The sequence below is a fragment of the Ranitomeya imitator genome, chromosome 4 (assembly GCF_032444005.1).
Source record: "Ranitomeya imitator isolate aRanImi1 chromosome 4, aRanImi1.pri, whole genome shotgun sequence".
NCBI classification, from domain to species: domain Eukaryota; kingdom Metazoa; phylum Chordata; class Amphibia; order Anura; family Dendrobatidae; genus Ranitomeya; species Ranitomeya imitator.
The window spans coordinates 97,635,076-97,662,460 of record NC_091285.1 but is presented as its reverse complement, the minus strand read 5'-3'; the positions used below and the strand labels follow the sequence as shown (position 1 = coordinate 97,662,460).

The window sequence follows — 27,385 nt, the reverse complement described above, 5'->3', positions numbered from 1 at the left end:
AATTCACCTATATTATCACGCCGGATGGGTTTTAAGGACGATTTTACATATAGACACACCCCACCCCCTCGCTTATCTGTACGGTCATTTCTGAACAGACAATAACCCTGTAAATTAACAGCCCAGTCATGGCTCTCATCCAGCCATGTCTCAGATATCCCCACCATGTCATAATTATGCTCCAACAACATTAGTTCTAATTCGTCCATTTTGTTGGCGAGGCTTCTGGCATTAGTATACATGCACTTGATGTTCCTCTCTGTACCTCTATTCTTTCTTAAATTATTAACTATTCTAACCCCACCCCCCATGCCACCGCCACCCCCAACTTCCTTATTTGTGCCCAGGTCTCTGTCTGCACTATCTTCCCCTCCTATAAATTGAATACCCTCCCCCCCAATTCCTAGTTTAAACACTCCTCCAACCTTCTAGCTCCTCTCCCTGCTCCGCGCCCACGCCCACGTGCCTTACTCCCTGCCCTCTTCATCTTGGTTCACAGATAAAGATAAGCAGAAAAGTATTAAGGCCTTAGTGTGCTTATTTCTGAAATGCTCTTCCTAACAGGTGTAAGAAACACTAACTTTCTAAAGTGTGGACTAGACATTGTTAATGACAAAATGTGGCCTACACAAGTGTTAAGTGGTGTTTGGTGAACTTTACTTTTTTTGGGGGGGGGCAGATCGAGCTACAGAGCGAGTTTCACTCACACGGAGACCGTGCAGACAGCCGTAAACGGCGCTGCAAGGCCCAAGAACACTCCTCTAGGTTATCCTATGTAGTGTTTTTCCACAATTTAGCTGGAGATGGGTGGAAAGCCACTAATTGGAATTTTGAGAAAAAATGTGCAGCAGGCTGCACTATGAGCAAAAAAGGACAAGTTTTGTTACGGTATGAGACAGTGACGAACCCTGAGCTGAATACAACCGGCTGTGGCTGCACACAGACTACAGGGCGAGCTGCACTCACACGGAGACCGTGCAGACAGCCGTAAACGGCGCTGCAAGGCCCAAAAAAAACCCTCTAGGTTATCCTATGTAGTGTTTTTCCACAATTTAGGTGGAGACGGTTGGAAAGCCACTAATAGGAAATTTGAGAAAAAATGTGCAGCAGGCTGCACTATGAGCAAAAAAGGACAAGTTTTTTTACGCTATGAGACAGTGACGAACCCTGAGCTGAATACAACCGGCTGTGGCTGCACACAGACTACAGGGCGAGCTGCACTCACATGGAGACCGTGCAGACAGCCGTAAACGGCGCTGCAAGACCCCAAAAAAAACCTCTAGGTTATCCTATGTAGTGTTTTTCCACAATTTAGCTGGAGACGGGTGGAAAGCCACTAATAGGAAATTTGAGAAAAAATGTACAGCAGGCTGCACTATGAGCAAAAAAGGACAAGTTTTTTTACGGTATGAGACAGTGACGAACCCTGAGCTGAATACAACCGGCTGTGGCTGCACACAGACTACAGGGTGAGCTGCACTCACACGGAGACCGTGCAGACAGCCGTAGACGGCGCTGCAAGGCCCAAAAAAAAACCTCTAGGTTATCCTATGTAGTGTTTTTCCACAATTTAGGTGGAGACGGGTGGAAAGCCACTAATAGGAAATTTGAGAAAAATGTGCAGCAGGCTGCACTATGAGCAAAAAAGGACAAGTTTTTTTACGGTATGAGACAGTGACGAACCCTGAGCTGAATACAACCGGCTGTGGCTGCACACAGACTACAGGGCGAGCTGCACTCACACGAAGACCGTGTAGACAGCCGTAAACGGCGCTGCAAGGCCCAAAAAATCCCCTCTAGGTTATCCTATGTAGTGTTTTTCCACAATTTAGCTGGAGACGGGTGGAAAGCCACTAATAGGAAATTTGAGAAAAAATGTGCAGAAGGCTGCACTATGAGCAAAAAAGGACAATGGATAGAACTGTATGAGGCAGTATGAACCCCCCCTGAGCTGAATACAACCAGCTATGGCTGTAGACAAACTACAGAGTGAGGTGCACACACACACACACAAGAGAGACCTTGCAGAACGCTGTTAAAACAGTGCTGCAAGGCAAGAGCAAGGTGAACAGTGAACACAGCGGTTGCTAAATTACCCTGGGAAAAGCGCAATGAAGCAATTCGCTATCTCAACTGGCCCTCAGTTAGAACACAGCGTCCTGTCCCTAACTGAAATCACAGCAGAGTGAGCGCAAAATGGCGGCAAGCGTTTTTTATAGTGCATCATGACATCATTTCAGCAGCCAATCACAGCCTTGCCAGTAGTTACATGCCCACCATGCTAAACAGGATGTGCCCACACTTCCATTCATTCCTCATTGGCTGCTGTGTGCAGTTTAAATTCTGGGAACTTCCGATTCCAGTATCCGATACGCGATGAGTATCGGAAATCGGTATCGGAATTCCGATACCGCAAATATCGGCCGATACCTGATACTTGTGGTATCGGAATGCTCAACACTAGTCGTGAATTGCCATCGCAAACATCAGGACCACACAATCATGATCTGAGGGCACCAATTGGGATAAAGAGGAAGCCCCCACACTCTGTTAACCATTTATAATGATGTAGTCACTATTCACAGCAGCATCTAAGGGGTTAAACAGATATGTACGGTGCCAACACTGATCGTGGCTGATACAGCAAGTTGTCAGCTATAGTGTACAGCCGACAGCTGCTGGATTGTCACCTGTATGGGGAGGCTATTCTCTAATATCTCAGGTCAGTTAAAAGACGTATTGGCTGTCATTAAGGGGTTAAAGGAAACATGAATGAGGCTAAGTACAGAGATATCCTGGATGAAAACCTCTTCCGGAGTGCTCTGGACCTCAGACTTGGCCGAAGGTTCACCTTCCAACAAGACAATGACCCTAAGCACACAGCTAAAATTACAAAGGAGTGGCTTAGGAACAACTCTGTGACCATTCTTGACTGTACCAGCCAGATCCCTGACCTAAACCAAATTGAGCATGTCTGAAAGACCTTAAAATGGCAGTTTTGAGTTATCATTATGATTTAAAAAGAAAAAACACAGTAGTTTGACAATAAATGGCTTCACCCCACCACTATCCATGAGTGGAGAAAAAGTTTTGGTGTTATCATTCATATTCTCTGAAAAAAAAGGCCAAGAAAGCAAAAATTCTGCTGGGGTATCTAAACTTTTTAGCTCAACTGTATATATATTTAATTATTTTGAATGTTTCCACCTTTCGTGTCTCCTCTTTTTCCTCATAGTTTGTAACCTTGCGAGCAGGACCCTCATTCCTCTTGGTATCTGTTTTGATCTATGTGCTCATTGTTATGATGTAATCTTTATCGTCTGTACAAGTCCCCTCTAAAATGTAAAGTGCTGTGGAATATATTGGCACTATAAAAATAAAATTATTATTAGTATTTTAGACATTTTTATTTTTACATTTTTACTTAGTCCCGCTATGGGACTTTCACTTTTAGCAATCTGATCGCTGTTATAAACAATTGCAATCCAACAGCATTGTAAAACTTTATAACCATTCTCTGAGCTTGCGAGCCCAGTGACTTCTGGGTCATCTTGATGACCTTGGGTCACTATGGCAATGATAAGAACCTCTCCCTGTCTTCTAAATGCTGTGATCACTATTGCGGGCAAAATTAACATGACGTACCGGGTATGTCCAAGATCATGAAGTCATTTCCTTCCATGATGTATGGGGTACATCAAAGGTTGAGAAGGGGTTAAATAGCTTCCCACTCAATTTCACAAGGATTGGTTTAGTAACTGGTGATGAGTCAACTAGAAAAATGGCTTTAGTGTAGGCCATAATGATAATATAAATCAAATTGATGGAGCAAAGCTTCCAAATACAAGCATGAATACGGGAAATTGCCAGGTTAGGCTACTTTCACACTAGCGTTTTTCTCCAGACGTCGAAAACCGTCATTTTGTGCAAAAAACGCATCCTGCAAAATCTTCCGACGGATGCGTTTTTTGCCCATAGACTTGTATTGGCGACGCATTGTGACGGATTGCCATACGTCGTGTACGTCGTACGACGGATGCGTCGAAATTTGGCGACATGTCGTCTGGAAAAAACGTAGATTGTAACGTTTTTTGTCTCCGCCTAAAAAACGTGTCGCGACGCATCCTGCGGCATGCGTCGTTGGCTACAATGGAAGCCTATGAGCGACGGATCCGTCGAGACACGTCGTACGACGCAATGCAGCGCTGAAATACGTTTTTTTTGCACTGAGCATGCTCAGATTCAGGATTTTGTAGCTAATCACCAGACGACCCCCAAATCTATATAAACCAGGCCTGGGCCTTCAACCCCACATATGCCAGAAAGAAGACAGAGAAGAAGCCTCCAGCCAGAGTCCAGCCTGCCCAGCAAGACCCAGCCTGCCTGCAAGACCCAGCCAGCCTGCCAGCGAGACCCCGGCCTGCCAGCGAGACCCCGGCCTGCCAGTGAGACTACTGCCACCATAGAGCCAGTGTGAGTATTGCCCTTTTTGTGTGCGTCTGTGTGCATGTGTCTGCATGTCCATGTGTGCGTGTGCATATGACGTACTGACTTCAGCAAGAGCTAAAAACCAAAATACAGCCAGAGGCCTGCCATCGTCCTGCAACAGCAAGCGTCTTGCCAGCATCCAGATCCACCCTGAGGCCTGCCACTGAAGAGATCCCTCTCCAGCTGGAGGCTTGCCAGCATCCCAAACAGTGTGATTTGTGTCTATTGTATGTGTGCGTGAGCGTGTTTGTATGTGTCTTCAATTTGGGTCTGCCTATGTGCCTGTGTGTTTGCATGAATGTGCGTTTGTGTATGTGCAACCTGTGTGCTGTTATGCATGTGTGTGTGCGCGTCTTTCATTGCATGTGCATGCGTCCGTGCAGCATGTGGTTTCATTGTGTGAGCGTTTTTTTTTTTTTTTTCAGTTTAAAATTGTTGGTTTTTTAAATGTTAAATCTGATGCATTTAAAAGTGGTCTGTGCTGCTGCATGTGGTTTCCATGTGTGAGCGTGTGTTGTGTGTGGGTTTTTTTAAAGTTAAAAATTGATTTTTTTTACTGTAAATCAGATGTATTTTAGTGGTCTGTGCAGCATGTGGTTTCATTGTGAATTTTTTTTTTCAGTTTTAAATTGTTGGTTTTGTTGCATTGTAGTGGTCTGTGCTGCATGTGAGCGTGTGTTGTGTGTGCTTTTTCCCAGTTTAAACTTGATTTTTTACTGTTGAAACCATTTACTGTTGATGTACTTATATTTAAAATAAAGGGCATTTGAGCTCCTAATTGTGATGTTATAAAAGAAAAAAAAAATTAATAGAAGGTGTTTTAAAAAAAAAATGTCCGCTGTATCATTTCAGGTAAAGGTAAATTTAAAACTGGTGTATGTACAAATGACCACACAAACAATACAGAGTTGGTTGCTGTTTTTTTTTTTTTTTAAATGTTATTTTAGAAAAGGTTTTTTTGGGGGGTAGTGGGAATTTTTAAAGGGATCTTTGAAATTCAAATCTGTGGATAATACCTTTCTTAAATGGTGGGGTGACATTTCAATAACCTTTTTATATTTTATTTGGGGTGGGTGTAAATGTTTAGGTGCATGTGGTATTTGTTTTGGGTGTTGGCCTGCATGAACAAAGCTCACAAAATTTGAGCAGGGTGGTTATCGTTCACATTACCTAGTTCGGGTGGTGGATCTAACTAAAAATTCTTTATACCTACAGATCCACCAGGTACCCTAGCCATCCGACAGGGACCACCCAGACGTCCACACATCTTCATCTTTTTTCTTAAGTAAGTATTAAAGACCCTAAATCTGCCAAATCAATGTGTATAGCAGATTACAAGTATCTTTTTACTTACAGAGCAAAGAGAAGCATAGGCCCAGGGACCACAGCCACAATGTCCTCTTCTGACAGCTCCCCACCAGAGCAACAGCATGTATCGGTAAGTTACCAAAAATTCAAAAATGTATTTTTGCACATTAAATTTCTGTTACAGCACTACATGCATTATGTTTAAACAGTAAACTGAAGCGGCAGAGGAGCTGTCAGAAGGGGACGAGACGGGTGGAGAGATGCAGATAGCAGAGGAACAGAGTGTAAGTAGTGGTGAAAGTTGCTTCACACATCAAAGTGCACCCAACACAAAAATGATCTTCAGACATCACTGTACACATAAACATGTGCCTACATTAAAGATTATATTCCTTTTTTTTCAGTCTGCTGCTGCTGCTGAACCAGAACAGCGTGAAGGTCCTCCCAGCCGCTCCCAGAGTCGACATAATCGTCGCCGCGGTCGGCCATCGGTTTTTTCTTTTTTTTTTTTCTTCTATTGGAAGTTTTTTGTTTCAGTGTACTAATTATTTTTTTTGTTTAATTTTAACAGTCTTCACAGCGTGCTCCCGAAACAGATGAGGAGGAGGGGATCAATGTGGGAGCCGCTGTGGAACATGGCTGACCGCAGGCATGCTGATACCCATGTGACCCGTCGGCTCTGGGAAGAAGTGTGTAAAAACCTGTTTCCAAGGTGGGAGGACCTTCCTCCAAGGCAGCAGAGCAAAGAATGTAAGTATTCACTTGTCAGTGATGTTTTGAGCTGAATGTAATGTATTGTAATTAACAAATTTTTTTTTTTATTCATTCTTGTCTCCACAGGTGAAAAGGTAAAGAAGTGGTGGCGGTCACTCAGAGATCGCTACAAGAGGGAGTTTAATGAGGATATGCAGGCCCCGAGTGGCTCATCAGGGAGGAAAAGGGCTCGTTATAAATATGGCCCTGCCCTGTTCTTCCTCAGGCAAACCATGCTGGAGCGAGCGTAAGTATTGAACAGCCCATTAAATAACCATGTTAACCTGTCTAGCTTTGTTTGGTTTCAGCCAGGGCTTTTTCCCATCAATATATTAATTGTTTTTGTTTTTTCTTTCACTGCACCTTCAGCAGCCATCGGGCACCTGCATTGACCTCGGCACCCTCTGGAGCGATCTCTGACTCCGTCACCGAGGGCCACGTCGGTAGGCCCCACACCTCTGACCCCTCTGTCCCATCCACTTCCACCGCCCCATCCACTTCCACTGCCACAAACACTGGAGCATTGTTGCAGCCTTCCTTACTTGCATCTGATGCTCAACAGTTAGCGTTCCCTTTACCCCACCCCTCTGATCCTGCTACCTCTAGACCACCATTAGGTTCGTGGCGGCAGCGACAGAGGGGTCAGGAAAGGAGCTATGCTCCTGAATTCTTGCATCTGAATGCATCCTTCCAAGGTTCTTTTAAGATTTTGGGAGAACAAGTGACTGCTGGTTTCAACATGGTTGAAGCTTGTATGAGTGAAACCAGCAGAGAAATCAGCAGTCGCTTGGATAGGCTGCATTCAGATGTAAGTCAATCTCCAGCCAACCTTTTTTTTTCAATCCATGTTCAGGAGCATGGAAAAGCTAACTTTTGAGCAGCAGATGCAGGTAATAAATAGCTGCCATAATGCTCTTCTTAAGGCCCTGAATGAACCCCAAACTACCCACGCACCTCCCCACACAGCCACTAGTACATTGCCACCCCCGACCCCATCTCCACACCACGCCCCATCCCAGGCCCGACTTCCACCCCAGTCCCACTATTACCAAACCCAATCCCAATATCCACCCCAGTCACAATATCCACCCCAGTCACAATACCCATCCTGTTCCACAAACCAAATGCCTTCCCCACTGTTTTCTTCATTGCCCAGCTTTTATTCCCCAGTAAGTATACCGACTACCCCAACACCATCCCCCTCTGGTCAGTTTACTACTTCCCCCCCCCCTCTGGTCAGCTTACTACATTCCCCCCCCTTCCACTGCACCCCAAACAAGCAGGATTTCCCCACCTATCGACGTGGTCCAAACTTCATACACCTCCGATACTACCTCTGCTACTATTTCCACCCCCCACTATCAAGACCTTTAATTTTTGGGGGGGTAAAAAGGTCTATAAAGTTTTTTTTTTTTTTGTTAAAATGGTTTAATAAAAACGTTTTTTTTTAAAAAATGTTTATAAAAAAGTTTATTTTTTCTATACAAAAAATAAAAGTGAAAATTTGATCACTAATGCAAAAAAAAAAAATCAAATAAATTGTTTTTTTATTTTAAACTCAACTCTTTGTGTCTGTGCATTAATTTAGGTAAGCTACTAGTGTAACTAAGCAAAGGTAAAAAAAACAACACCACACGGTATAAACATATTGTTTTTATTACCAAGAAAACCACACTTTGTAGAAACTGTTTTTTTGGGGGTATGTCAACACAATTGTTACAGAAACATCCATGAAACATTACAAAAAGAAGTCACACAATTTGGTCTTGCCATGGAACCTAACCAACAGGCGACACAAAATACTCCGCAAACTGGTCCCTCATTCTTGTCACAGAACCAGCGGAGCGAACGGAGCTGCTGCGGTAATCCCACAAGGTTGTCTCCAATTCTTCATCATCAACCAACACTGGCTCCTTTGAAATTACAAAGTTATGGAGCACCACACAGGCCTTCACCAACTAGTCAACGCTTTGGGTGTGCAGTTTAATGGCAGTGAGCAGAACTCTCCACTTTGCAGTCAATTATCCAAAGGCACACTCGACCACGTGTCTGGCTCGCGTGAGGCGGTAATTAAATACCCTTTTTGTTCTGGTTAAGTCTCTGCTACCATATGGTTTAAGGAGGTGTGGCGATAATTGGAAAGCCTCATCACCAACACACAGGTATGGCATGTTGTTCCTGGGAGTGGTCTGGCTGGTGGGAAATAGTATGCATCTCCATACATCTCCGTATGCAACTCCCCTGGGGTGTTGGCCAATTGCTAATTTATCCCAAATAAGGACCCACAATCCCTCTCACCTGATCCTTTAGTCAGTCCTATAAATTTAGTTGCATCTTAAGGGGTGCACGCGTGTGGGGTCAGGCACGCGCATCCCTGCAGCAAAGCATCACGGAAGCTAAGCATACAGACGCCGCAGTTATTTCAACGGCAGTTAGTCACAGCAGGAGTCAGGACCCCACTCTATGTATCTGTTTCTTCTGGGTACGTCTTCTGAGTAAGCACTTCTTATTACTTGGACCTAGCTTTCCTATTAACCCATCTTACTTCTTCGCCATGTTTACCTATGCCCCTACAGTGTTTGCTCCACTAGTCCTCTCTCTCCTTCGCTATCACAAATCCCAGCACTCTCTAACCTAGTAATCATCTCCCCCTCCCTCTTCCCTCCCCACCTGTCCTCTGCTGACCGCTCCTCAACCTCAAATCTGTCCGACAAACACTTAAAACAAGTCGGCCACTCTTTCTCCCACCTGCGCTCTCTCTCTCTGCTTCTCCTCACTGCTGGAGACATATATCCCATCCCTGGACCCCCACATCTCATACCTCCCATTACTACTCCCTCCTATCACTCCCTATCCAACATGAACTTCCGCAATCTTTCCAACATGAAACCCGTGCCCCTGACACCCACCCCCCTGCTCCCTCTTTCTGGAGCACTCTGGAATGCCCGCTCAATCTGCAATAAGCTTCATGTGATTCAAGACCTTTTTCTCTCCCGCAATCTTGCCTTCCTTGGCCTCACAGAAACATGGCTAACACCCTCTGACACCGCCTCCCCTGCTGCGCTGTGTTACGGAGGCCTCCACTTCACCCACACCCCTCGACCCGGCAACAAACATGGTGGAGGAGTGGGCCTTCTCCTTTCTTCCAACTGTACCTTTAACCTAATCCCACCTCTTCCCTCCCTTATCCTCCCCTCTTTTGAAGTCCATTCTGTCCGCATCTACTCTCCCTCCAAGCTCCAAGTGGCCGTCATATACCGACCTCCGGGCCCGGCCACTCGCAAAACAACTTCACTGTATTCAATCAAGCAACACTCTCTTTTAAATCTGCACTCACCTCTGTTAAACAGGCCTACTTCACAACCCTCGTATCTTCCCTATCCTACAACCCCAAACAGTTATTCAAAACCTTTAACTCCCTCCTCCGCCCCCACTGCCCCCTCCAACCTCCCTCATCTCTGCTGAGGACTTTGCCACACACTTTAAAAATAAGATCGACCAGACAAGGCAAGTCTTCATTGTTCAACCACCACAACCCCTTTGTATACCAGACAAATGCCCAAACCCCATAACCTCCCTATCCAACATCACTGAAGGGGGGCTTAATTGTCTCCTCTCCAAATCCCACCTCACCACCTGTGCGCTCGACCCCATCCCATCCCACCTCCTCCCCAACCTCACCACCACACTTATCCCATCCCTAACCCACCTCTTCAACCGATCACTAACTTCTGGCACCTTCCCCTCTGCGTTCAAACATGCCACAATAACGCCTATCCTTAAAAAGCCAACCCTCGATCCAACTGCTATGTCCAGCTATCGCACAATATCGCTGTTCCCATTCGCTTCCAAACTCCTGGAGCAGCACGTCCATGCTGAACTCTCCTCCCACCTCTCATCTAACTTGTTGTACGACAATCTACAATCTGGTTTCCGCCCCCATCACTCAACTGAGACTGCCCTGAGCAAAATCACTAACGACCTACTTACCGCCAAAGCTACTGGACAATACTCTGTACTCCTCCTTCTAGACCTGTCCTCTGCTTTCGACACAGTTGACCACTGCCTCCTACTACAGATCCTCTCCTCCTTTGGCATCAAAGACTTTGCCCGATCCTGGATCGCCTCGTACCTTTCCAACCGCACATTCAGCGTCTCCCACTCCCATACTACCTCCTCATCCCACCCTCTCTCTGTTGGAGTCCTGTTGTGAACTCTGTGGCAGAGCTCCCTCCTGTGGTCACAAGTGGTACTTCGGCTGGTTCTCTCTGTGAGCTTCCGTTGGTGGAGGAAAGTGGTACTGCGGCTTCTGAGTTTCCTTCCTCAGGTGATGTGGTGAGGTCGTTAGGTGTTTCCCTATTTAACTCCACCCAGTGCTTTGATCCTGGCCTCCAGTCAATGTTCTAGTGTTGGACCTGTTTCCTCCTGGATCGTTCCTGTGGCTTGCTGCTCTGCATAGCTCCTCTTTGCTATTTGTTTGCTGTTTTTTTTCTGTCCAGCTTGTCAATTTGTTTTTTTCTGCTTGCTGGAAGCTCTGGGACGCAGAGGGTGTACCTCCGTGCTGTTAGTTCGGTAGGGAGGGTCTTTTTGCCCCCTTTGCGTGGTTTTTGAAGGGTTTTGTGTTGACCGCAAAGTTACCTTTCCTATCCTCGCTCTGTTCAGAAAGTTGGGCCTCACTGTGCTAAATCTATTTCATCTCTACGTTTGTCTCTTCATCTTTACTCACAGTCATTATATGTGGGGGCTGCCTTTTCTTTTGGGGTATTTCTCTGAGGCAAGGTAGGCTTATTTTCTATCTTCAGGCTAGCTAGTTTCTCAGGCCGTGCCGAGTTGCATAGGCAGCGTTAGGCGCAATCCACGGCTTCCTCTAGTGTGGTTTGTTAGGATCAGGGATTGCGGTCAACAGAGTTCCCACGTCTCAGAGCTCATTCTCGTTATTTGGGTTATTGTCAGGTCACTGTATGTGCGCTGACCTCTATGTCCATTGTGGTTCTGAATTATCTTTCATAACAGTACTGGAGGCCAATGTACTAATGATTCTCAATAGAGGGAAAAAAGAAGTTCTGAGACCATTTTTTTTCCTTTGCACTGTGTTTTGCCTTTTTTTTCCCCTAGACATTTGGGTGGTTCAGGACACAGGTGTAGCAATGGACATTAAAGGTGTGTCTTCATGTGTGGATCAGCTCACGGCAAGAGTACAAAGTATTCAAGACTTTGTGGTTCAGAATTCTGTGTTAGAACCGAGAATTCCTATTCCTGATTTGCTTTTTGGAGATAGAACTACATTTCTGAGTTTCAAAAATAATTGTAAACTATTTCTGGCTTTGAAACCTCGCTCCTCTGGTGACCCAGTTCAACAAGTTAGGATCGTTATTTCTTTTTTGCGTGGCGATCCTCAGGACTGGGCATTTTCCCTTGCGCCAGGGGATCCTGCTTTAAGTAATATCGATGCATTTTTCCTGGCGCTAGGATTGCTGTACGATGAGCCTAATTCTGTGGATCAGGCAGAGAAGAATTTGCTGGCTCTGTGTCAGGGTCAGGATGAAATAGAGGTATATTGTCAGAAATTTAGAAAGTGGTCCGTACTCACTCAGTGGAATGAAGGTGCGCTCGCAGCTATTTTCAGAAAAGGTCTCTCTGAAGCCCTTAAGGATGTTATGGTGGGATTTCCTATGCCTGCTAGTCTGAATGAGTCTATGTCTTTGGCCATTCAGATCGGTCGACGCTTGCACGAGCGTAAATCTGTGCACCATTTGGCGGTATTACCTGAGCTTAAACCTGAGCCTATGCAGTGCGATAGGACTTTGACCAGAGTTGAACGGCAAGAACACAGACGTCTGAATGGGCTGTGTTTCTACTGTGGTGATTCCACTCATGCTATCTCTGATTGTCCTAAGCGCACTAAGCGGTTCGCTAGGTCTGCCACTATTGGTATGGTACAGTCAAAATTTCTTCTGTCTGTTACCTTGATCTGCTCCTTTGTCATCGTATTCTGTCATGGCATTTGTGGATTCAGGCGCTGCCCTGAATTTGATGGACTTGGAGTATGCTAGGCGTTGTGGGTTTTTCTTGGAGCCCTTGCAGTGTCCTATTCCATTGAGAGGAATTGATGCTACGCCTTTGGCCAAGAATAAGCCTCAGTACTGGACCCAGCTGACCATGTGCATGGCTCCTGCACATCAGGAGGTTATTCGCTTTCTGGTGTTGCATAATCTGCATGATGTGGTCATGTTGGGGTTGCCATGGCTACAAGTCCATAATCCAGTTTTAGCTTGGAAATCCATGTCTGTGTCCAGCTGGGGTTGTCAGGGGGTACATGGTGATGTCCCATTTCTGACTATTACTTCATCCACCCCTTCTGAGGTTCCTGAGTTCTTGTCTGATTACCGGGATGTATTTGATGAGCCCAAGTCCGATGCCCTACCTCCGCATAGGGATTGTGATTGTGCTATCGATTTGATTCCTGGTAGTAAATTCCCTAAAGGTCGACTGTTTAATTTATCTGTGCCAAAGCACGCCGCTATGCGGAGTTATGTGAAGGAGTCTTTGGAGAAGGGGCATATTCGCCCGTCATCGTCGCCATTGGGAGCAGGGTTCTTTTTTGTAGCCAAGAAGGATGACGGGCGAATATGCCCCTTCTCCAGGGATTCCTTCACATAACTGCGCATAGCGGTGTGCTCAGGCACGGATAAATTAAACAGTCGTATTAAGCGAGGCGATGAGTGGAAAACTGCATTTAATACGCCCGAGGGCCATTTTGAGTATCTAGTAATGCCATTCGGACTAGCCAATGCTCCATCAGTGTTTCAGTCCTTTATGCATGACATCTTCCGATAGTACCTGGATAAATTCCTGATTGTGTACTTAGATGACATTTTGATCTTCTCGGATGATTGGGAGTCTCATGTGAAGCAGGTCAGAACGGTGTTTCAGGTCCTGCGTGCTAATTCTTTGTTTGTGAAGGGATCAAAGTGTCTCTTTGGTGTTCAGAAGGTTTCATTTTTGGGGTTTATCTTTTCCCCTTCTACTATCGAGATGGATCCTGTTAAGGTCCAAGCCATCCATAATTGGACTCAGCCGACATCTCTGAAAAGTCTGCAAAATTTCCTGGGTCTTTGCCTCTGATGTCCATGCTCCCGATCTTGTTCGTGCCTTTCATATGGCTCATCCTGGTCGTCCTGGGAGCTCTGGTGAGAGTTCGGTGACCGCTCCTCAAGGGGGGGTACTGTTGTGAATTCTGTGGCAGAGCTCCCTCCTGTGGTCACAAGTGGTACTTCGGCTGATTCTCTCTATGAGCTTCCGTTGGTGGAGGAAAGTGGTACTGCGGCTTCTGAGTTTCCTTCCTCAGGTGATGTGGTGAGGTCGTTAGGTGTTTCCCTATTTAACTCCACCCAGTGCTTTGATCCTGGCCTCCAGTCAATGTTCTAGTGTTGGACCTGTTTCCTCCTGGATCGTTCCTGTGGCTTGCTGCTCTGCATAGCTAAGTTCCTCTTTGCTATTTGTTTGCTGTTTTTTTCTGTCCAGCTTGTCAATTTGTTTTTTTCTGCTTGCTGGAAGCTCTGGGACGCAGAGGGTGTACCTCCGTGCCGTTAGTTCGGTACGAAGGGTCTTTTTGCCCCCTTTGCGTGGTTTTTGAAGGGTTTTGTGTTGACCGCAAAGTTACCTTTCCTATCCTCGCTCTGTTCAGAAAGTTGGGCCTCACTTTGCTAAATCTATTTCATCTCTACGTTTTTCTCTTCATCTTTACTCACAGTCATTATATGTGGGGGCTGCCTTTTCCTTTGGGGTATTTCTCTGAGGCAAGGTAGGCTTATTTTCTATCTTCAGGCTAGCTAGTTTCTCAGGCCGTGCCGAGTTGCATAGGCAGCGTTAGGCGCAATCCACGGCTGCCTCTAGTCTGGTTTGTTAGGATCAGGGATTGCAGTAAACAGAGTTCCCACGTCTCAGAGCTCGTTCTCGTTTTTTGGGTTATTGTCAGGTCACTGTATGTGCGCTGACCTCTATGTCCATTGTGGTTCTGAATTATCTTTCATAACAGAGTCCCCCAAGGCTCTGTTCTAGGACCCCTACTCTTCTCAATCTATACACTTGGCTTGGGACAACTCATAAAGTCCCATGGATTCCAGTACCACCTCTATGCTGATGACACTCAGATCTACCTCTCTGGCCCAGACGTCACCGCTCTGCTGTCCAGAATCCCAGAGTGCCTATCAGCCATATCCTCCTTCTTCTCCTCTCGCTTCCTCAAACTCAATGTGACAAATCTGAACTGATCATCTTTCCTCCATCCCACAAATCTTCCTTACCTGACCTATCTATCGCAGTCAATGACATCATGCTTTCCCCCGTACCCGAAGTCCACTGCCTCAGAGTAACCTTCAACTCTGACCTGCCCTTCAAACCACACATCCAAGCTCTTTCCACCTCCTGTCGCCTCCAGCTCAAAAATATCTCCAGGATCCATCCTTTCCTCAACCCCCAATCTACTAAAATGCTTGTGCACGCCCTCATCATCTCCCGCCTTGACTACTGCAACATCCTTTTCTGTGGCCTCCCTGCTAACACCCTTGCACCTCTCCAGTCCATCCTTAACTCTGCTGCCCGACTAATCCATCTCTCTCCTCGCTACTCCTCCGCTTCCCCCCTCTGCAAATCTCTTCACTGGCTACCTGTTATGGACCTGGTGGTTAGGAGCACCAGGAATGACCTGATGGTTAAACTCATAGGACAAGCTCTGGGAAGTGGGAACTATGCTGACCGCAATCCCTAATCCTATCACACACACTAGAAATAGCCGTGGAGAAAACCTAACAGGCCTAGTCGCCTCGGCACAGCCTAAGAGCTAGCTACCCCTAGAGATAGAAAGTAAAGCCTACCTTGCCTCAGAGAAATTCCCCAAAGGAAAAGGTAGCCCCCCACAAATATTGACTGTGAGTTAAGATGAAATAGACAAACATAGGAATGAAAGAGGATTCAGCAAAGGGAGGCCAGACTGACTAAACAGATAGAGGATGGAAAAGGTAACTTTGCGGTCAGCACAAAAACTACAAAGACCACGCAGAAAAAAAAGACCCCCACACCGACTCACGGTGCGGGAGGTGCCACTCTGCCTCCCAGAGCTTCCAGCTCGCCAGACAGAATCATAATAGCAAGCTGGACAAGAAAACATGAACAACAAAATTAACCAGCAGGGACTTAGCTTTTGCTGGAATACACAGGTCACCAGAAAGATCCAAGAACGAACTGAACCAGTACTGGAACATTGACAGGTGGCATGGAGTAACGATCTGGGTGGAGTTAAATAGAGCAGTCAGCCTAAGAATTAATAATAATCTTTATTTTTATATAGCGCTAACATATTCCGCAGCGCTTTACAGTTTGCACACATTATCATCGCTGTCCCCGATGGGGCTCACAATCTAAATTCCCTATCAGTATGTCTTTGAAATGTGGGAGGAAACCGGAGTGCCCGGAGGAAACCCACGCAAACACGGAGAGAACATACAAACTCTTTGCAGATGTTGTCCTGAGTGGGATTAGAACCCAGGACTCCAGCGCTGCAAGGCTGCTGTGCTAACCACTGCGCCACCGTGCTGCCCCATTAACCAAGTCACCTGTGGAAGGAACCTCAGAAGCAGCAGCTCCACTCACAGCCACCAGAGGGAGTCCATGGACAGAACTCGCCGAAATACCATTCATGACCACAGGAGGGAGTTCCAAAACAGAATTCACAACAGCTCCCATTCCCTCAGCGTATCCAGCTCAAATTACTAATACTGACCTACAAAGCCATCCACAACCTGTCTCCTCCATATATATCTCTGAACTAATCTCCCGATATCTTCCCTCACGTGATCTCCGGTCCTCCCAAGACCTCCTTCTCTCCTCCACACTTATTCGCTCCTCATCCAATCGCCTCCAAGACTTCTCCCGAATATCCCCCATCCTCTGGAACTCTCTGCCCCAACACGTCCGACTATCAACCACAGTCGGATCCTTCAGACGGAACCTGAAAACTCATCTCTTCAGGAAAGCCTACAGCCTGCACTGACACCGCTGCTGCCTCATCACTATCGAAGCTACCGCCTCACCAACACCGGAGCTACCGCCTCACCAACACCGGAGCTACCACCTCATCAACACCGGAGCTACCGCCTCACCAACACCGGAGCTCCTGCAACCTTCAACCTCCTGTCTCCTTCCCCATAATCCTGTAGAATGTAAGCCCGCAAGGGCAGGGTCCTCGCCCCTCTGTTTCAGTCCGTCATTGTTAGTTTGTTTACTGTATGTGATATTTGTAACTTGTATGTAACCCCTTCTCATGTACAGCACCATGGAATCAATGGTGCTATATAAATAAATAATAATAATAATACAGGCAATGACCCATCGGAGAGTTTTTGTACACTTGGGAGTCGTTGGACCGGCCATAGGCTCCTATGTCGACAGCCAGGAATCTGCAGTTGGCATCTGCTATAGCCATTAGGATGATAGAGAAGTACTTCTTATAATTGTAGTACTGTGATCCAGATCCTGCTGGTTTTGCAATCCGTATGTGTTTCCCATCAACGGCACCAACACAATTTGGGAAATGGCAAATTTTCTCAAACAGGTCTGCGCTTGTCAGCCAGATGTTCAGTGTTGGTTGGGGGATATACTCCTGCTGCAAAGTGTCCCAGATCGCCCGACAGGTCTCTTTCACTATTCCAGAAATAGTAGAAAACCCAAGCCGGAATTGATAATGGAGTGACGTCAAGGATTCACCCGTAGCAAGGAAGCTGTGAAAAAAAAAACACATGTTAAAATTAAATTGCACAGACCAACTGTTTTTTTATTTTTTCTAGTTAAGTTTCAATAATAAATGGCACTGTGGAAAGTGTTGTTCTGCTGGGACACACAATAAAAAATGCATTGAACAGAAAACAGTTGTACGGCCAGAAACAATAAAAAAAATTACATGCTGCAGAAAAAGCAACACAATGTTTCAGCGCAGTGTTTTCTGCAGCATGTTACATTACATATGAGCAATAACATTACAAAAAGAGGCAGTGTAATGGCCAGAAACAATAAAAAAAAAATACATGCTGCAGAAAATGCTACGCAATGTTTCAGCGCAGTATTTTCTGAAGCATGTTACATTACATATGAGCAATAAAATTAAAAAAAAGAGGCTTACCGCAGTGTCACCAGGAGCCGCTCTGCCGGTGTGATGGCAAGCCTCATCCGTGTGTCCTGCTTCATGATGACATCCCCAAGTAATTCCAGCAAATAGTCGAAATGCTCCTGCCTCATCCGAACGTAGTTGTAGAATTTGTCTGGGTTCTGCCGCAACTCCAGATAGAGGGTTGACTGAACGCCCCGGGTCATCCGCAGTTCATTAATCGGATGTACCCATAGTCTTCTCCGTCGGCGTTGCTGAAGAAGAATCCTCTGTCTCGCTTGTTCCTCCTTCTCCCGCACTATAATATCCAGGCGATTTGTCTCGAAAATAACATCATTTACCACACTCGCAATCCTCCCAAGTACTCCTTCCATCTCTACAACTTTCTCTAAACCCTTTCAAAGATGGGCTGTAAGTACAGTCAGTATATAGTTTTCCCTATTTTCCAGTAGCCAATCACATTTGGGAGACTCCCATTTTAAAAAACGGATCCGTCATGAAAACAGATGCAATGGATGGTAAAAACGGATGCAACGTATGCAACGCATACAGCATTTCGACGGAACCGTTTGGCGGATTCGCGAAGGATCCGTCAAAATAGTGTATGCGTTGCATCTGTTTTTCACCTTTTTTGACGCATCTGTTTTTTGCACAAAACAACGGTTTTCGACGTCTGGAGAAAAACGCTAGTGTGAAAGTAGCCTTACATCGAAATAAGAGTGCACAGCTTTGTAGGCCACCATGTGTTAGGGCTGGCGGAACACACCGAGTAAATAGTGAGATGATATTTGGTGCGTTCGCAGCCCGGGGTCCACCGTGCAGGAGAGAATCTGCTGCTGGCAAATGGCGGCACTATATGGAGGTAGAATCAAACTCTGTTACTTCACAGAGTCGCCTATAAAGAAAGCACAGTGTCCTGTTTAGCTCACAGGAGTACACAGCAACTGCCGAGCAGATAGCAATTAGTTGTCATGCAGTCAAAGAGGCAATCATGCAATCTCCTCACCGGAGTAGCCAGTATTCTAGTGGCTTATTTCAGCCAGGGCCCTGAATACACACATGAATGACCACATTGGCGCAAAACTCATGACATGACTTGATACTAGCGCATGGCCATGCGGCCATGCAAACCTTTTATAGTTGCAGCAAGTACAGGACCTTCCCTGAAGGACCAATGGGAGGCTACCACAGAAGTTGAGCACCTTCAGGATTTTCCTAGGGGACCAATGAGATTTGCTGCAGTATCTAAGCATGCAACCCTTGATCTCCAACGAGAGATCTTACCCTGGGCAAGCTCAGAAGGGCAAAAGCAGTACTGAGTCCCAAAAATGACTGCTTGCCGCTGCCCAGTACTGGCTACAATGGCAGAAGCTGGAAAGGCAGCAGTAACCCTTTGCACAGAGTCAGACTGAGCGAGACGCTGGGACCGATGTCTCCGCTGAGCAGGCTCCACTGTGGCAGGAGAAGAATGGGAGACCGCAGCGGAGATGGCCCGAGATTCCCCCTGTGCATAGGTGGGAAGTTGAACCCTAACACCATGTGTGTTTGTCCTAAATGGACAAGGTAAAATCGCTCATGTGCAGTGGAATATGCATTATTGTGTGTCAGGATGCCATCTATGTGTGCTGCCAAAGAATCATAAAATCATAGAATAGTAGAGTTGGAAGGGACCTCCTGAGTCATCTGGTCCAATTCACTGCTCAAAGCAGGATTCACTCAGTCATCCCAGACAGATATCTGTCAAGCCACTGTGTGAAAACTTCCATGGAAGGAGAACTCACCATCTCTTGTGGCAGCCTGTTCCACTCTTTGATCACCCACACAGTCAAAAAGTTTTTTCTAATATCTGTCACACCAACACAGCACACCAGGCCACACATGCCACACATGCCACACATGCCACACATCAGGCACACCAACAGCACAAAAATAAAAAAGAAGTTGGTCTTGAAGTAGATCTATGGTTCTGGTCTCTAGTCTAACATAACAATTTTGGGGGGTATAATTTACTTGATAAAGCAATATTTACTAAAAGTAAAGTAATCTTACTTTAAATTTTAACTTTTATTATTGTTTTCTTTTCTTTTAGGATGACAATATTATGAGATCATTGCAACTGTTTGAAAATGTTATGTAACATGAAGAACAATTCCTATGGAGAACTACAATGAAAAATAGTTTCACATCACGAAATATTACAACAAAACATAAAAATAGTATTGTCCTGACATTTGAAACATTTTTCAATATCGAAAAAAATCATTTTTTGTGTACCCATAGAAGCAACAAGTTCCACATTTTCTTTTCTATTACATTGGATTTGTTACGTAGATGCATGTTTTTTAAATGTACACATCTGATTTAGTTTTATTTTCTAATTTGTAGACATTTTTTGTTAATTGTATATGCTTCTGTTTCTCTAACATGATATAGTTAGAAGATCTGTGACGTTAACTTCTTTAGATATTTACTGATATTGGAAGATATATTATTAATAAAATGTTATCTATGTTTAAGGAACACATTAGAAAGATATCTTATGGAGTATTTTATTACTAATTTGTCAAATTGACTGGTTTCTAATAGGTTCTAATACTTTGGACCTCTAGCAGTCAGCACAATGTTCACACATGCTATTTACATGACCTTACCTCAAATCTATTAAATATCTGCATTGTCACAATTCCAATAAACATTTTAAACAAGGTCATAAATAACATTAGGGATATAGCAGGGTTTAGTTGAAAATCATACCAAATTTTGTTACAGGCTGAGATAGGAAAGTTCAGTTTTGAAAAGCTGGATGACATGCCAAGTTTTGTTGCAGGCTGAGATAGGAAAGTTCAGTTTTGAAAAGCTGGAAGACATAACAAATTTTGTTACGGGCTGAGATAGGAAAGTTCAGTTTTGAAAAGCTGAATGACATACATGCAGGGAGAATAGATAAATATACATGCTGGTTAGAGTACGATGATGTCAGATGGCAGGGTACAATCTCTACACATCATTATGGAATTAATTCTGAGCATTACACTTCTATGATACACTTATGTGATACACTGGGAAGACTGGCGTCTTGGCAGACTTATGCTATGCAATATATGTTCAACAAAGTGCATTCAGGTGTGAAACAGAGGGAGTAGTCTGTGCTCTTCTTTGTCAGATAATTAAGAGAGCCAGGTGTATATGGTCAAGTCAGAGTAAACAAGGTCTTAAATAACATTGGGGATATAGCGGGGTTAGTTGAAAAGCATACCAAGTTTTGTTACTGGCTGAGATAGAACAGTTCAGTTTTGAAAAGCTGGATGACATAACAAGTTTTGTTACAAGCTGAGCTAGGAAAGTTCAGTTTTGAAAAACTGGATGACATACTTGCAGGGAGAAAAGACAAATATACATGCTGATTAGAATGCAATGATGTCAGATGTCATGGTACAATCTCTATACATCATTTTGAAATTAATTCTGAGCATAACACTTTTATGATACACTTATGAGATACACTGGGCAGACTGATGTCTTGGCAGACTTATGCTATACAGTAAATGTGCAACAACGAGCATTCAGGTGTGAAGCAGAGGGGAGTAGTCTGTGCTCACCTTGGTCAGATAATTAAGAGAGCCAGGTGTATACCATTAAGCCAGGGTAAACAAGGTCATAAATAACAGTGGGAATATAGCAGGGTTTAGTTGAAAATCATACTAAATTTTGTTACAGGCTGAGACAGGAAAGATTCAGTTTTAAAAAGCTGGATTACATACAAAGTTTTAATACAGGCTGAGATAGGAAAGTTCAGGTTTGAAAAGCTGGATGACATACCAAATTTTGTTACGGGCTGAGAAGGGAAAGTTCAGTTTTGAAAAGCTAAATGACATACATGCAGGGAGAATAGATGAATATGCGACGCCTCAGTGTCCTGGTCGTCGCAGTGATGTCGTTATCCTTTCAGGGGAGAAATTATGTCATGTCTGAAGGCAATGAAAGACAGCCACGTTCAGGTATCACACACATGCAACATGTTCACACTCCAGACAAGAAGGGGGAGCTCTAAGCCTGTTTAGGGTGAGCTCCCCGACTTACATCCTGATTTGGAGGGAAAAGGAGTTCAGTTCCTGTCAGGCAGTGAGAAGGAGAGGAGCTCTGCTGGCATGATGTGCTGCAACTCCTGGGAAAAGACACTAAAAGGTGACCATACTGCAGAGAGTGTGCAGGAAAGCAGAGCACAGGAGAGAAATACCAGAGGGAGATCAGCCAGGAACAAGCTGCTCCTTTCTGAGGCGCAGAAGCCGGTAGCCGGGAACATTGAGGGAGCAACTGTCTCTAAGCCTTGCTTCAGAGACCGGCAGTACAGTCAATTCCAGGTTGTCTGCCCAACCTTTATACCTAAGAAGATACGGTGGCAACTTGTGGGGGTCAGGGCTAGGGTTGAGCGACTTTTCCTTTTTGGGGGTCGAGTCGGGTTTTGCGAAACCCGACTATCTCAAAAGTCGAGTCGAGTGAAATCGGCCAATTGTCTCGAAAAGTCAGGGATCGACTAAAACACGAAACCCAATGCAAGTCAATGGGGAAGCATAGTCAGCAGTGAGTGGGGGCCAGGAAAACACAGTGCCCATTTTAATGGTAAAAACATCCATTCTTGTTACTGAAGCTTGCCAATCTTAACATACCTTATAATAATAGGCATTGGAAATTGGGGGTCATTTGGCTAAAGTTGTGGGGGGTAGGGCTGGTTCAAGTATTTAGTGGGCCCAAGAAATCTGGACCACGTCACGGCAGTGGAGCAGGGAGAGGTAAGTATTTCAACTTTGCCAGTGCTGTGATCCTGAGCAAGCAGGTGGGGCCCATTCGTTAGCATTGGCACTGGCACAGGGCCCCTCAAAGTACGGCGGTGTGTTTGCATGGCGGGGGCGCCTCCCACCGGCAGCGACACTTTTGCGTACTATGAGGGGCCCTGTGCCAGTGACGTCGCCAACGAGTATTCCCCCCACCTGATGAAGGAACCTGCACTTTCATCTGCACCTTACTCTTTGTCCCTGTGTAAGGTGGTATAGTATGCGGGAAGGGGAACCTGACTTTCAGCAGGGTCACATTCTGGCTGTGTAGCGTGCACGGGGAATGTAGCGTTCTGGGTCAATGTACCAGCAGACTCATCTATCACTGGCTGGGCAATTGGCAGGATGAGGAGGAAACACAGATATAGGCCCAAATAATAAAGTGGGCTAAATGCAGTTCAAAATTGGTGACAGGACTAACCAGGGGGCATTGCTTTGTTCAGTGGAGTACAACTGTAATGAGAGGCTGACACAGTGAGTAGGCGCAAATCAGTAAGTAGGCTAAATGCAGTTCAAAATTGGTAACAGTAGTAAACAGGCGGCACTGCTTTGTTCAGTGGAGAACAGCAAGGAGCGGCAGACACCGTTAGTAGGGCCAACAAAACAAGTAGGCCAAATGCAGTGTTATATTAAAAACAATTTAACGAGAACCTGAAGATAGAAGCTAGGGAAAGGCAACCTGGAGAACACCTTGGAGCGGAAAACACCGTTTGTAGAACCCAGACCCAACTTGTAGGCCTAATGCAGTGTTGTTTCAACAACTACTTAACGAGAGCTTGAAGATAGAAGCTAGGGAAAGGCAACCTGGAGAGCACCTTGGAGCAGCAGACACCGTCTCTACAACCCAGACCCAACTTGTAGGCCTAATACAGTGTTGTTTCAACAACTACTTAACAACAGCATGAAGATAGAAGCTAGGGAGAGGCAACCTGGAGAAAACCTTGGAGCGGCAGACACCATCTCTACAACCCAGCCCCAACTTGTAGGCCTAATGCAGTGTTGTTTCAACAACTACTTAACAAGAGAATCTATCTATATAATTGTTCAAGGGTTTTTCCGTCTGTCTGTCTTTCAGTCTGTCTGTCTGTCTGTCCTGGAAATCCCGCGTCTCTGATTGGTCGAGGCCGCCAGGCCTCGACCAATCAGCGACGGGCACAGCATCGACGTAGAAATCCCGCGTCTCTGATTGGTCGAGGCCACCAGGCCTCGACCAATCAGTGATGGGCACAGCGACGATGATGTCATAAAGGACGTAGAAATCCCACGTTTCTGATTCAGCGACAGGCACAGTATCGACGTAGATGTCAAAATGGTTGCCATGGCGACGATGATGTCATAAAGGTTGCCTCGACCAATTAACGACGGGCACAGTCTGCCGCGAATTCTGGAATCATCATTGTCCATATACTACGGGGACATGCATATTCTAGAATACCCGATGCGTTAGAATTGGGCCACAATCTAGTGAAGATAGAAGCTAGGGAGAGGCAACCTGGAGAACACCTTGGAGCGGCAGACACCGTCTCTACAACCCAGACCCAATTTGTAGGCCTAATGCAGTGTTGTTTCAACAACTACTTAACAAGAGCATGAAGATAGAAGCTAGGGAGAAGCAACCTGGAGAACACCTTGGAGCGGAAGACACCGTCTCTACAACCCAGACCCAACTTGTAGGCCTAATGCAGTGTTGTTTCAACAACTACTTAACAAGAGCATGAAGATAGAAGCTAGGGAGAGGCAACCTGGAGAACACCTTGGAGCGGCAGACACCGTCTCTACAACCCAGACCCAACTTGTAGGCCTAATGCAGTGTTGTGTCAACACCCCAACGAAACTTGTGGCCCCAATGCAGTTTTAAAATTCCGACACGCTGAAAACCAGACAATTGCAGCTCATTTTTTTTTTAAGAAGAAGACAGCTGTATTGAGTGGCGCAGACAGACACTGCTAGTAGGCCTTAAAGCACAAAGTTGGCTCAATACACGTTTAAAAAAGGTTACATGGGTGCACAGGCAGCATTGGTGTGGTCACCGGAGGACAATTGGTAGGAGGGACCGCAGACAGACTTAGTAGGCCTAAAATAAATAAATTAGGCTCAATGCAGCTTCGATTATGTGGTAGGGGTACACAGGCAGTATTGGTGTGGTCAGCGGAGGACAATTGGAAGGAGGGACCACAGACAGACTTAGTAGGCCTAAAATAAATAAATTAGGCTCAATGCAGCTTTGATTATGTGGTAGGGGTACACAGGCAGCATTGGTGTGGTCAGCGGAGGACAATTTGAAGGAGGGACCGCAGACAGACTTAGTAGGCCTAAAATAAATAAATTAGGCTCAATGCAGCTTCAATTATGTGGTAGGGGTACATAGGCAGCATTGGTGTGGTCAGTGGAGGACAATTTGAAGGATGGACCGCAGACAGACTTAGTAGGCCTAAAATAAATAAATTAGGCTCAATGCAGCTTTGATTATGTGGTAGGGGTACACAGGCAGCATTGGTGTGGTCAGCGGAGGACAATTGGAAGGAGGGACCGCAGACAGACTTAGTAGGCCTAAAATAAATAAATTAGGCTCAATGCAGCTTCGATTATGTGGTAGGGGTCCAAAGGCAGCATTCGTGTGGTCATCGGAGGACAATTGAAAGGAGGAACTGCAGACAGACTTAGTAGGCCTAAAATAAATAAATTAGGCTCAATGCAGCTTCGATTATGTGGTAGGGGTACACAGGCAGCATTGGTGTGGTCAGCGGAGGACAATTGGAAGGAGGGACCGCAGACAGACTTAATAGGCCTAAAATAAATAAATTAGGCTCAATGCAGCTTCGATTATGTGGTAGGGGTACACAGACAGCATTGGTGTGGTCAGTGGAGGACAATTGGAAGGAGGGACCGCAGACAGACTTAGTAGGCCTAAAATAAAAAAAAATTGGCTCAATGCAGTTAGAATTATGTGGTAGGGGTACACAGGCAGCATTGGTGTGGTCATCGGAGGACAATTGGAAGGAGGGACCGCAGACAGACTTAGTAGGCCTAAAATAAAAAAAATTAGGCTCAATGTAGCTTCGATTATGTGGTAAGGGTACACAGGCAGCATTGGTGTGGTCATCGGAGGACAATTGGAAGGAGGGACCGCAGACAGACTTAGTAGGCCTAAAATAAAAAAATTAGGCTCAGTGCAGCTTTGATTATGTGGTAGGGGTACACAGGCAGCATTGGTGTGGTCAGCGGTGGACAATTGGAAGGAGTGTCTGACACAGTTAGTACTCCCAAAAAATAAATAGATGTTAATGTCTCGCAAAACATCAAAACACACAAAAAAAGGGTGGCATACTTAGGTACAGGGGTGGGCTCCTCTGCTGACTTTCAGACATAGTAATTTGGTGCAAAGTATTTACTGGTGTAAATATAGGACACGGCCCCTGACTATTTTAACTAGCATCATACATGTCAACAAATTGGTATTGTCAGTGCCAGGTATTGAAAGATTTCAGCGCATAGACTAAACATTGGTGGAGCTGTGAGAGATAATTTTGCAAGTGGTAGAGCACTGTTTGAGCTGGGGGGACTCTCTCTTGTGGCCGGCGGTACAGGTCAAGGGCCCCTCATGTTACAATGGTGTGTCTGACATTGGGTGCGCACCACCACCGCCAGAGACACTTCATTGTACTATGAGGGACCCAGTGGCAGTGCCGTCGACCAAAAGTGGGCACACCCACCTCTTCAGACAAACGGCACTCTCACGGGTGCTTGCACCAAATGGCGAGACCACGGTTCCGTGGGGGGAGTTAGCCCATTTAGGGAGGTGTAAACATGTCGTATGCTGGACAAACAGCAGCTGCAAATTAAGAGATTGGAACAGTCAGTAAGACCAGTCCACAAGCAAGACCTTTTTATAGGAAAGCTAGGTGTCAGCCGGGAAAGGTGGGGCAAAATAATTAGAAATCCATGAGTGGTTCATTTTAATGAAGGTTAGATCATCAACGTTTTGGGTAGCCAGACGAGTCCTTTTTTCGGTCAATATTGAACCAGAAGCATTGAATACTCTTTCTGATAGCACACTAGCTGCTGGGCAAGCAAGCTCCTGCAATGCATATTCTGCCAATTCAGGCCAGGTGTCTATTTTGGATGCCCAGTAATCAAATGGGAATGACTTTTGAGGGAGAACATAGATAAGGGATGAAAAATAGTTAGTAACCATACTGGACAAATGTTGTCTCCTGTCACTTTGAATTGATGCTGCAGTACCTGTCCTGTCTGTGGTCATTGCGAAATCACTCCACAACCTGGTCAGAAAACCCCTCTGTCCAACGCCACTTCTGATTTGTGCACCTCTAACACCTCTGCCCTGTTGCCCCTTGCAGCTCGTGTGAGAACCATCACCAGCGCTGTATGCTGGAATGCCTGAATCAAATGGTCAACAAGAGTTGCTTGTTTGGTTGCCAATATTTGTTCGAGGTTCTCATGTGGCATGATATTTTGCAATTTGCCTTTATAGCGAGGATCAAGGAGGCAGGCCAACCAGTAATCGTCATCGGTCATCATTTTTATAATGCGTGGGTCCCTTTTAAGGATATGCAAGGCATAATCTGCCATGTGGGCCAATGTTCCAGTTGTCAAATCTGCGCTTGTGCTGGGTTGAGGGGCAGTTTCTGGCAAATCAACGTCGCTTGTCTCCCTCAAAAACCCTGAACCCGGCCTTGCTACGCCAACAGTTTCTATTGCCCCCTGAGAAGCTTCCTCATCCAAACAATACTCATCCCCATCATCCTCCTCGTCCTCCTCCTCTTCGCCCACCACCTCGTCCTGTAGACTGCCCTGAACAGACAATGGCTGACTGTCATCAAGG

General features: G+C 45.6%; 1 protein-coding gene across 4 annotated transcripts in view; it reads left to right on the top strand.

Annotated features, from left to right (window-relative positions):
• KCNIP1 (potassium voltage-gated channel interacting protein 1) overlaps nucleotides 1-20,230 on the top strand; it is a 1,763,666-nt gene extending 1,743,436 nt beyond the window's left edge. For all 4 annotated transcript variants that reach the window (XM_069763875.1, XM_069763876.1, XM_069763878.1 and 1 more), the window contains one exon: nucleotides 19,800-20,230. In XM_069763875.1, the coding sequence (XP_069619976.1) occupies nucleotides 19,800-19,847 (48 nt within the window). In that variant the 3' untranslated portion in view covers nucleotides 19,848-20,230. The remainder of the gene's footprint in view (nucleotides 1-19,799) is intronic.
• The last annotated feature ends 7,155 nt before the right edge of the window (nucleotides 20,231-27,385 follow it).